At 42.9% G+C, this 12,333-nt stretch overlaps 1 protein-coding gene across 4 annotated transcripts in view; it reads left to right on the forward strand.

The window, feature by feature from the left end:
• LOC134342912 (engulfment and cell motility protein 2) overlaps nucleotides 1-12,333 on the forward strand; it is a 218,360-nt gene that overhangs the window by 163,064 nt on the left and 42,963 nt on the right. For all 4 annotated transcript variants that reach the window (XM_063041595.1, XM_063041599.1, XM_063041597.1 and 1 more), the window contains 4 exons: nucleotides 2,413-2,463; nucleotides 2,952-3,074; nucleotides 8,653-8,781; nucleotides 11,370-11,474. In XM_063041595.1, coding sequence (XP_062897665.1) covers nucleotides 2,413-2,463; nucleotides 2,952-3,074; nucleotides 8,653-8,781; nucleotides 11,370-11,474 — 408 coding nt within the window. The remainder of the gene's footprint in view (nucleotides 1-2,412; nucleotides 2,464-2,951; nucleotides 3,075-8,652; nucleotides 8,782-11,369; nucleotides 11,475-12,333) is intronic.

Consider the following 12,333-nt stretch of genomic DNA (forward strand, 5'->3'; position numbering starts at 1 on the left):
TACACCTTCCTAGGAAGATTATTGGCCTGTGGAAAGTGTCAACCTCGAGAAAATCCTGATTGATTGCCTTTGTTCCTACCACAACCATTGCGTAGCACTAATCGGTAGCAATTCTGACTAATCCATCCTTCCCTTCCCCTCCCCCAGCCCACCCTTCATTTTAGGGGGGGGGGAATCCTGAGATGTTATAAATATACTGAATTATGACCCAGAAACCTTTCCCATAGGAAGCGAAGGAGATTGGATGGGGAGTAGAGAAGATGTAGCAGGTGAAGGATCTGTTGGATTTGTAATAACCTTGCCTGCTGTGAAGTTGAAAGCATCAGTTCTTGGTGGTTTGAATGCAGTATATTTTTTAAAAAATCAGTGTCTTTCTTTTTATTTTTACTTGTTAACGCAAGACTTTATCCCATTCCTAGAGCTCTTTAGCCCTTATTGTCCATGGTGATCGGGTGCCCACCTAGTCCTGAGCTGCTGCGTTCAGCCCACATCTCTCTCACTCCCTAATGGTTTGGGATTTGAAGTGTGTTCGATTTCATTTAAATGTTCAAGACATAAAAAACCCATAAAACAGTTATCTGCAGGACTGTTGAGTCAGTCGACTGGGGCATACAGTAAGGAATTGAATGAGTCGTTGGCCAAATGTGAACAGATCAGAACGATATCACTGATTTCTCTTGACTTTTTTTAACCAAATCCCATAAGTCTTAAGAGGTCCTCCAAGCATTTGGTCGCATTCCTTCTCTGAAATGCCTACTAAAACATTGAGGAATCACCATCAGTATCTCTCACAAGCTTGCACATCTACATTTGTCACTCTATAGCCCTGTATTTCTTTGTTGCATCTATCTCCTAGTTACATGTATATCCTAGGTCACGGGATTTCATGGGTATTTGATGGGTGGCATGAAATTAATGAACTGAAGGGCATGAGGATCTTCTTAGTTCATGTCAGAGTCGAGGAGCAATGAGCTCATGCATTCAGCCCACATCTCTCTCAGCCCCTCCTAGTGCTTATGGTTTGGGAGTTGAAAAGTGTTCAATTTCATTTAAATGGTCAAGGCTTTAAAAAAAAAACCAGAAAGCTTTTAACTGTAGGACTGTTAAGTCGAACATCTTTTGCAGTTTACTTGGGGCACAGAGTTAGGAATTGAATGAGTTTTTGGTAAAATGTGAACAGATTAGATCGATGTTACTGATTTGGAAAGCTGATGTAGTTGAATATTTTAGAGCAGAATAAATAGATAAGTAAAGAAATAAATAGGGATTTGTTCATAAAGTTTTAATATGAGATGCAAACTATTGTTAAGAGCTAGAGTCATATTAACCTGCACGTGTACTAGTTAGCAGAACTTAACCAGCTGTGTCCCCTGGGAAGCTGTACTTGAGCATTGGCTTTTCACTATATTTGTGAGTAACTTTCTTTAATGAAAAAGTGCAGGGACATATACTGATGTTTAAGAAAGTGGCTCAGTGTAGCTGGGAGCTAAAAATTTGCAACAGAGCACTGAGCGGTTAAGTGAAATGTCAAATATATTGTGACTTGCGAATTTAGCCAATTAAGCCAAAAATATTGAAACAGTTGCTAAATGGTAAAAAGGAAGGAATGGAGGAACAGAAGTTTGAAAAACTATTTAAAGAAATTTAATTAAAACTAGTGAATGGTTGTGAATGGAACTTTGATCTTCGTCTGGAAGACACTGAGACTGAAGTGTGAAGACTTGAAATTGAGTTTTAGTTTTATAAAGCTTTTTTGATCTCATGTAATTGCCCTGTTTAAATCTGGACTGCCTCAGGAAGGATACTTTGGATATGAAGTCAGTGGTTAAATTGAAAGGAGGAGGTGCAGATGTGAGATTTGCATTTTCTTCAGAAGAGATAGTGGATAATCTAATTAAGCTTTTTAAACCAACTAATTAAATTGATAGATTAAATAGAAAAACAGCCCTTTGATAGAGGAGCACTTCCTTGCACGTTTATGGGATTTGTGTGCCAGCAAAACTAGTATTTAGTTGTCATTACTAATTCCCCTGATAGACCACAGCAGTGTAAGATATACACTGTCTGTCTGTTGAAGATGTTCAGTATGGGTTTAGAATCAGTATTAATGATTCTTTCACAAAGGAGGAAAGTTCTAAAAATAGAAGAAATGAACATTAACATAAAGATCAATTTAAATGATAGAAAATGCAGAAGGCCTGAATGGCACACCTCCTGTTCTTTTATTTCTTACCCCACATTGAATTTACCTTTAACCCTGTGAAGCATTGTGGGATGGGCATTGAAATATATCAACGGTGTCCTGTAGGTGGAGCACATGTCCAGGCTAAGTCACGAGAACGATTGTGATGCCCATGTTGGGTTTTGGTATCCAAGTTAAACCTGTGTCTGACTCCTGCTATGTTTCCACAGGAAATGTCTAACGTCCTGGCACAGAAGCAGCTACGATCCATAATATTAAATGTAAGTACGGTGACTTACAAGAAGTGAATTTATTTCTGAAACTTCTAACGCAGGTAAAACCAATTTCATTTTCAAGACTGGAACTTCACTACATCAGTTTGGTGAAAATGTCTGTCATTGGAGTAATTGTAACACATCCATGTTGGAGCAGGGACTGAAGTCTGAAGATCTGATTTTCATTCTAAATTTAAAAGAAATGCACTGTAAAAATGACCAGAAGGGTTGTTCATTGGATTAACTCACTGATGTTCTCAGAAGAGTGAACCACACCACCTTTAACCCAATTGGCCCTCTGTCGCTCCAATCCCACAACAAGTGCTTGATTAATTTTCCTCTGAGATGGCCCTCTTGTATCAAACCTCTGCAATTAAGCAGAGGCAATTAGGCAATTAGAACCCAGGCAAGTTCCTGCAAGAAGTCTGCTGCATGTGCTATCTTTTGTAAGAGGGATCAATGCTGTAAATGACCTCCGTGTCTCCTTTCCGCAGCACATCATTCGAGGAAATCGGCCAATAAAAACAGAAATGGCCCACCAGCTTTATGTCCTTCAAGTTTTGACGTTCAATCTGCTGGAGGAGCGAATGATGACCAAAATGGACCCTCAGGATCAGGTCAGTGATGGAATTTTCCTCCCATTCTGTGTGTTTCTGTCTCTCACTCTGTTTCTTGTGTACCGTGCATGTCTGAGTCACAGCCTGCTGCTCTCTGTCTCTATTCGTATGATAGCCTGTTGCATTGTGTATATGTGTGAAAACAAATTTGACTGCAATTGCTAGGGAGGGAGAAGGGCAGAGTTTGCATTTGGGCTGATGATCCTGTGTGCTGGGGAAGGGATGAGGGTAGTTATTGACATGAGGCATCAGCTCTTTTTATCTTTCCATGGTACATCGTCTGTTTTTATCAGAATCAGGTTGAATATCATCTGCATATGGCGTGAAATTTGTTGGCTTTTCAGTGGCAGTACAATGCAATACATAATAGAAAAGGAATTTGAATTACAGTAAGTATATATATATATAAAATAGTTAAATAAGTAGAGCAAAAATGGAAATAAAAAATAGTGATGTGGTATTCATGGGTTCAATGTCCATTCAGGAAACGGATGGCAGAGGGAAGGAAGTTGTTCCTGAATTGTTGAGTGTGTGTCTTCAGGCTCCTGTACCTCCTTCCTGAAGGCAGCAATGAGAACAAGGCACGACCTTGGTGACAGAAGTCCGTAACAATGGTTGCTGCCTTTTGAGGCTTCGCTCCTTAAGGATGTCCTGCATACTATGGAACATTACAGATTTCCAGTAATTGCTCTGCTCTTCATCTCATGCGTTTCTTCACCAGCTTCACTTGCTTTATACCTACCCCAGACAGATTCCTTCAGCACCCTGTTTGACACCGATCTATATGATCCATTTTCTCTGTTTCTGCCACTGACAGACGCCTACCACCTTTCAGCAATTTAGAATATGATTTTCCACGCATTTCACTTCTAGTCCCTGACCTGAAACATTAACGCCTTCTCTCTCCGCTGGCCTATGAAGTGGTCACCCAAACTGCATTTGTTTTTTTCTCAATGTCGAGGTATGTTCGTGGTGGGGAAGGGGCCTGGTTAGTGTTCTGTGTTGATTACTTTTTATGCTTGAGTTGCATCAAACTGGGGCATGTTTATCCCTCCACAAATGCTCTCCATTTCCAGTGTTTTCTGCTTTTATTCCAGACTTACAGCAGTTTGTTGCTTTTTTTTTCTTTCTTTGGAACTGCGAATTCGTCATTTCCAGTGACATCCTTGTCAGTCTCCTCTGCACACCTTTCTGGTGGAGTCACATCTTGCCCTAAAGCTGTGACGAGATCTGTGCACAGAGCTCAAACTGTATCCTCTTGCATAACCTCACTTCCTGAAATCTCTGTTTCTGCTTATGATGGGATAGAAATTGTTGGAGCTGCAGGCTGGCAAGTTTCTAGGTCCTTGGGGACTTCATCCCAGCTCTTAAAAGAGGTGGTAAGTGAGATAGTTGATTCCCGAGAAATGGGAATGTTCCACTAGATTGGACAGTAATAAATGGAACATCTTTATTCACATCCACTAACGATCCATGGTCAGACTTTACAGCAAACCATCAGAGTCGGTGGAAAGAAGCAGTCCCTGGCTTTGGATCAAGCAAAAAGACCTCTCCTGAGCTCCAAGGTAGCATCAAGAGAGTGGGAAGCCACAGCGGGTGGGGGGTGGGGGCTGCTAAAGCACCAGAAGTCATCGTCAAGCCCTCCGGAGGTGTAGTGGGCTAATCGATGAAACACCGAGGAAGGAGGGTGCCCACTTGAAAACTCCTGCGTGTCAACCCTGTGCCACTCCCAACATCAAGGCAGTCTTGAGCAAGTGCTCACGGCCCATTGGCACAAGGGATATTAACATCTTATCCCATGTTTTCTTGATTTTAAAAAAAGAAGGGAGCCAAAAAGCAAGAAGCTCCAAGGCAAATAGCGTAACGGCTTTCTTGGGAAAATATTAGAAGCTATTATTAAAGGAATTTCTCCAGGCATTTAAAATTTGAGGCATTCAGGCAAAGACAACACTTAGACCTGTGCGGTGTTCCTCTGTTTTTATAGGTAGGAAAGTAATTTGTGAAGAGGGCATCAGGGTTGTCGAATGGATACGGATATGTTGGACACAAACCTGACAAAATAAATAATATGTGTGGGAAAAGTGAAATTATCCATTTTGGCAGGAAACACAAGTGTGTAAACTAAATGGTGAGAGACTGTCATGCTCAGGGATACAGAAGGGATTCTGGAAAGGTCTCTGCAGATAGGTGGGAATGTAGAATTGAGTTATAGTCAGATCAGTCATGACCTTATTAAATGAAGAGTGCACTCAAGGTGCCAAGGGGCCTGTTCTTGCTCCAAATTTGAATGTTCATATAAATGTCATTTTAACTGCCTTCTAATGCTGCTACCTTTTTAAGGATGTATGCCTGTCTACCCAAATTCCTCTGTTTCTTCACTTTGCTTCAGATCCTGGTTATTGTAGGTTCCCTTGTGTTATGCCATGCAATTGGATTCCATTTGCCTTTTGTCTGCCCAACATATCAGATCACCGACATCTTCCTACGGTCTAAGGCTTTCCTTTGCACTATCAATCACCTGGCCAGCTATGTATCACATAAAAACTTCTTTATCAATCCGCAGAAAGACTAGCTCATTAACATATGCATCAGGCTAGACTGAACCTGGCAGAGCTTCACTGGTTAAAAAGCCTTGTCATAAAAGCACTTGACAGACGTTCCCTTTACTTTCTGCCAGTGAAGCAATTTTGAATCCAACATGCAATTTCACCCCTTGTATCCCAAGAGCTGTTTGTCCAGCTTGGCATGTGGGCTCTAGTGAAAAGCCTTGCTGAATTTTTTACATAGATTGTGTTAAATGTGGCTCCCTCATTGACACTGCCTTTGGTCTTTTCAAAACATCTCCAAGTTAGTCAAACACGATCTTCCTCTGAATCACTCTCCTATTAATTTGTCTTTTCTAATTTGTAACTTCAAAGCTGAGCATCAGAACTGAATTCAATAATTTGCCTAAATCCAGTATATCTGGAACTTTGTCCCTCTATGGATTTCACCGTACTAGGCACATCATTCTTCTTAACTTCCACCATCCACAAAGGGACCCTACCACTAAACATGTCTTTCTCTCCCCATCCACCCTCCCATACTCTGCTTTCTGCAAGGATCACTCTCTCTGTGACTCCCCTGTCCCATGTCTCTCCCCACTGTTCTCCCTCCTGACATTTATCCCTGCAAGTATAACAAGTGCTACAACTTCCCCGTACACAGTCTCCTTTAGGGCCCCCAAAAGTCCTTCCAGGTGAGGTGACACTTCACCTGTGGGTCTGTCAGGGACATCTATTGATTCCAGCGCTCCCGGTGCAGTCTCCTTTACGTCGGTGAGACCAGACATAAATTGAGGGACTGCTTAGTTGATCACCTTTACCGCATGTGCCACAAAAGGCAGGGTTACCCAGTCATTTCAATTTGACCTCCCATTCCCATTCCAACATGTCTGTCCATGGCCTCCACTACTGCCATGATGAGGCCACACTTGGGTTGGAGAGCATCACCTCATATTCTAACTGGGTACCTTCAGCTTGTTAGCATGAATATTTATTTCTTGAACTTCTGGTAATTTCTCCCCCTCCCCATTCTGTTTTTTTTTCTGTTCCCCTTTCTGCTTCCCCTCTCACCCCATCCCTTCTTCTCACTTGCTCATCATCTCCCTTTGGTGCCACTGTTCCTTTCCTTTCTCCCATGGTCCATTCTTGTCTCCTAGACTCCTCCTCCTTCAACCTCTCATCTCTTCCATCTATCACCTCCTAGCATCATACTTCATCCCACCAACCCCCCCTTCTCCCCCCCACAACCAAGTTTTACCCATCACCTGCCAACTTGTACTCTATCCCAGCGGTCCCCAACCACCGGGCCGCAAAGCATGCGCTACCGGGCCTCGAGGAAGCGATATGATTTGCCGATATGAGTCAGCTGCACCTTTCCTCATTCCCTGTCTCGCCCACTGTTGAGCCATTACGCACGCGAGGTCATTACCCGCGCGTCATCCATGTCAGCACGGGAAGGAGATCAACTCCTCGAGCTTACAAATGACGGCGGGCTGAAAAGTATGTTTGACATAACATCTCTACCTGCATTCTGGATCAAAGTCAAGGCTCAATATCCTGAGATAGACACGAAAGCACTGAAAACGTTGCTTCCATTTCCAACATATTTCTGCGAAGCGGAATTTTCTGCAATGAATGCAACGAAAGCTAAATTGCGGAATAGACTGGACATAAGGAACCCCCTTCGAGTATCGCTGTTTCCCATCACCCCTCGATAGGACCATCTTGTTGCAGGGAAACAAGCCCAGGTATCTTACTGATTCAGCGATATTGGTGTGTTGCAATGATTTTGTATGTTCATACGGGGAAAATATGCGCTGTGTGTTTAATATCCAAACGTTACTTAAAATGTTATGATGCTTTTGACTTACTTATATAACCATACAACAATTACAGCATGGAAACAGGCCATCTCTGCCCTTCTAGTCCGTGCCGAACGCTACTCTCACCTCATCCCACTGACCTGCACTCAGCCCACAACCCTCCATTCCTTTCCTGTCCATATACCTATCCAATTTTTCTTTAAATGATAATATCGAACCTGTTTCTGCCACTTTTACTGGAAGTTCGTTCAACACTTACTTCAAGCTCCCCTGTCCTCCCCTGATAATTGACTTATCACTGTATTCATGCGAGGAAAATATGCGCTGTGTGTTTCATATTAAATTTGTTAGATAAACCCTTTTAGAAACGAAACTGAGTGTATTAACCACTTATCACCTATATTCCGGTCGTGATTTACACCCCCCCCCCAAACAGAATCACCAAAATATCGATTTGTGGGGGGAAAAGAATCGGCAGGTCACGCATGCGCCCTGGTGCCCGCGCAAGGCTTCATGGTCATTGTAGTTTTTCTCGGGGTAAATACAACGTACTTGACTGCTACTCTTGTCCGTTGGCAATCCCCCCCCCCCCCCCCGGTTGGCCGGTCCGCAGTGCAAAAAAGGTTGGGGACCCCTGCTCTATCCCTTCTCCCCCACCCGACTTCTTCTTATTCTGGCTTCTGCCCCCTTCCTTTCCAGCCCCGATGAAGGGTCTCAAGCCGAAACATTAACTGCTGACTCGCCTTCATAGATGTTCCCTAACCTGCTGAATTCCTCCAGCATTTTGTGCATGTTGCTGCCTCCGTAGGTGATGCTTGACTCACGGAGGTCCACCAGATTTTAGTGTCTTGCTCCAATAATTTTTCCACCAATTTGCACTGGCCTGCATTACTGGTTTATCCATTTTTAGACTGTGGTACAACATTGCAAACGTCCGTTCAACTCACACAACTCCTGTAGCAAGGGATCATTGAGAATTGAGTCACACTCTGATATCTGTAATTGAATTATTGTCCTATCCACATACTGATTATGCTCCATGTGTAACCTTGTCTCTGTCACCATTATCAACATACTCTTGAGTTTTATTGTGTCTATACACTATGGATTTTTTGCCAGAGCTAACAGTGTCAGAGACTACCTGTGTTGCAAATGTTTTCTCTCCTAGGTTGGGTAGACCCACTGTAACATCCGTGATGTTTTGTTTTACAGTCACAAAGGGATATCATTTTTGAACTTCGAAAAATTGCTTTTGATGCTGAATATGACCCCAACAGCAGCAGCAGCCTTGAGAAACGCAAAGCCATGTACACGAGGGATTACAAAATGCTGGGATTTATGGTACGAGCAGTCATTGTATTACTTGAGGCACAGTGGTGTGTGTTCCTCATACTCAGTAACTCCATTTAGGCAATTTAAGACTTGTAGACGAGGAGGTAATACTATTCACTGTTCCCGAAACAGAGGATAATGGTAAGTTACAAATTGAATACTTTTCCGCTGCATACCGGCAGACTAAAAATTAAGTAGAAACACGCAGAGACGGGGAGAGACAGACAGACAGACAGAGACCATTTCAAATGCCACATACACATAGACAGCCAGCGAAGTGCCTCTCATGTGCATGCACGGCTGTGCAGAACTGTGAGGGAATTTGTCGCACTGAGTCCTCGTGATCTCCATTTACAAACATGAATCAAAATTGCAGAAGCTGTCAGTAAGAATATCCATGGAAAATAATACATTCCGAATCCATGCTAGGATAATTGAGTCCATTTGCAGTCAGCTATTGTAAATCAACGCCTTCCGTCTCTATCTTAACCCAGGAACACAGCTGATGATCTTCCTGTTTTGCAGGCTCTTGCTGTTCCCCCTCAATGCTGTTTATTTGAAACTGTTAATTTTATGCTGGAAAAAGCTACTTTATCACTGTGTAAGTGAGCTTCACATTTCTGGAAACAAGCTGCATTGGTTGGAGCTGGTTCAAATAATTCTCCCACCCCTACCCCATGCCAGTTCTCCTTTTGCCTTGAAATTATGGATCCCTAGTTGATCTAGGATCCATGGAAAGGTCTTTGCCCTTGGAGTTCTGCTGCAGGAGATCACATTTGAGGCTAATCCACCTATAAATTCACTTTCTAACCCTTGCAGTAGACCAGGGGCTTCCCAACCCTTTTTATGCCATGGACCCCTACCACTAAATGAGGGGTGTGTGGCCCACAGGTTGTGAACGTCTGACTAGACCATTAGGAGCAGAAATTCCACCTTCTATTTATTTTACTTCAATACATCCAATTATCAATACAGAAGGTTTGCATATTTTTAGCCTTGTGCTGTTGCTGTTTGTTCTCAAAACAAAAAAACTTGTTCGTGCTTTCCAATCTAATTTATGTAGCACTCTATTCCTAACAACTAACAGGAAAAGACTCCCTGTTTTAATCAGCCTAGTCCTTACCATTGTGATGATTCATCCCCATCCCCAATCTTGCCCAAGACCTGGTCAACTAGATGAGAAGTCCAGACCAATCATGGGGAACCACTTAAGCAGCCATAACTAGTAGAGACCAGTCTTGCTGTAATTACTGCAATGTGGCACTCTCCTTGTGAGCCAGGTAGGCTCCATCCCAGCCAGACCAGCTGTTCCTTGATGGAATTCCACAGCTCATCATTCAAGAGTGACAGACTGTTTATTTGGAGGGATAAACATCTCCTAACATTTCCGAGGAGATCTGCAGATGCTGGAAATCCAAAGCAACACACACAAAATGCTGGAGAAACTCAGCAGGCCAGCCAGCATCAATGGAAAAGAGTAAACAGACGACATTCTGAGCCAAGACCCTGGGTCTCGGCCCGTAATGTTGACTGTTCACTCTTTTCCATTGATGCTGCCTGGCCTGCTGAGTTCCTCCAGCACTGTGTGTGTGTTGTGAGTGTTGCTCCTAGTATTTGTCTTCCAGTATAACCATATTACAATTACAGCACGGAAACAGGCCATCTTGGCCCTTCTAGTCCGTGCCGAACTCTTACTCTCACCTAGTCCCACCGACCTGCACTCAGCCCATAACCCTCTATTCCTTTCCTGTACATATATCTATCCAATTTAACTTTAAATGACAACATCGAACCAGCCTCAACCACTTCTGCTGGAAGCTCATTCCACACAGCTACCACTCTCTGAGTAAAGAAGTTCCCCCTCTTGTTACCCCTAAACTGTTGCCCTTTAACTCTCAACTCATGTCCGCTTGTTTGAATCTCCCCCACTCTCAATGGAAAAAGCCTAACCACGTCAACTCTCTCAATCCCCCTCATAATTTTAAACACCTCTATCAAGTCTCCCCTCAACCTTCTACGCTCCAAAGAATAAAGACCTCACTTGTTCAACCTTTCTCTGTAACTTAGGAGATGAAACCCAGGTAACATTTCAGTAAATCTCCTCTGTACTCTCTCAATTTTATTGACATCTTTCCTATAATTCGGTGACGAGAACTGTACACAATACTCCAAATTTGGCCTTACCAATGCCTTATACAATTTCAACATTACATCCCAACTCCTATACTGAATGATCTGATTAATAAAGGCCAGCATACCAAAACCTTTCTTCACCACCCTATCCACTTAAGATTCCACCTTCAGGGAACTATGCACCATTATTCCTAGATCTCTCTGTTCTACAGCATTCTTCAACGCCCTACCATTTACCATGTATGTCCTATCTTGATTAGTTAGTCTTACCAAAATGTAGCACCCCACATTTTTCAGCATTAAACTCCATCTGCCGTCTTTCAGCCCACTCTTCTAACTGGCCTAAATCTCTCTGCAAGCTTTGAAAACCGGTATTGCATAACCTGTCTGAGTTAATGTTGTAAATTCTCAGAAAGAATTCAGGATTTATACATTAATAAGGCTCCTTCACCTTGCATCCACAGAATCATGTCAATCCAGCCCTGGACTTCACCCAGACTCCTCCTGGAATGCTGGCACTGGACAACATGTTGTATCTGGCAAAGGTCCATCAGGACATGTACATCAGGGTAAGACCCAATGCACTCCCTTCTTCCCAAACTTTATGCCTGAAAATTTGATTATAGGAGATAAGAATCTGCTGATAATTTGACAAGCAGCTGGTCTCCTCAACTGCTATGTGACTGAATACCCCCACCCCCTTCCTCTCCACTTTGTGCATATTCAAGCAGCTTCATCGAATGGCTGAGTCTCCTGTTCTTCAGCCCAGATGATCTGAGGCAAACTGCAACAGGCCTGCTGGTGCTGAAATCAGGGGGAGGAGGTGGTACCTCTTGCTCTTCTGGGCTGGGCAGAATTTTCAATCAATTTCAAGTTCAAGTTTAATTGTCATTCAACCATACGTGAATACCTGTGAATACAACAAACAAAATAGCGTTCGTCCAGGGCCAAGGTACAAAACACAGTACCAACAGTCATGCATAACACAAAGTACATACAGCACATGAGACATACAGTCACTTTATATATGTATGTGTGTGTGTATGTATATTTATGTATACGGACTTGCAGTATTTCACATTACAGATGGCCAACAGGGTCTTGCGATCACAAGAAAAATATCCAGGACAATCGCTCACTGTTGACTGCTGTTGACTCCAAAGCATTTCTGTAGCAGACAGCAACACGGTCCGCACCAAGTTCACCAATGAGCTTGTGTCAGCCCGGGTTGATGCTCCGTTGCTGTAATCTCCAAGTCACTGGTCAAGAGTTGAGTTCTCACTCCAGTGATATGATGATGAATCTAGGATAATGGATTGAAGAAATACAGAGAGTGCAGTGCTGTTGGATGTGAGATGTCACCAAGGATGCCCTGTAAAAGATCCCATGTCACTAATCAAAATAGAGGCAGAAGGGATTGGTAACATC

The sequence above is a fragment of the Mobula hypostoma genome, chromosome 2 (genome assembly GCF_963921235.1).
Source record: "Mobula hypostoma chromosome 2, sMobHyp1.1, whole genome shotgun sequence".
NCBI lineage: Eukaryota > Metazoa > Chordata > Chondrichthyes > Myliobatiformes > Myliobatidae > Mobula > Mobula hypostoma.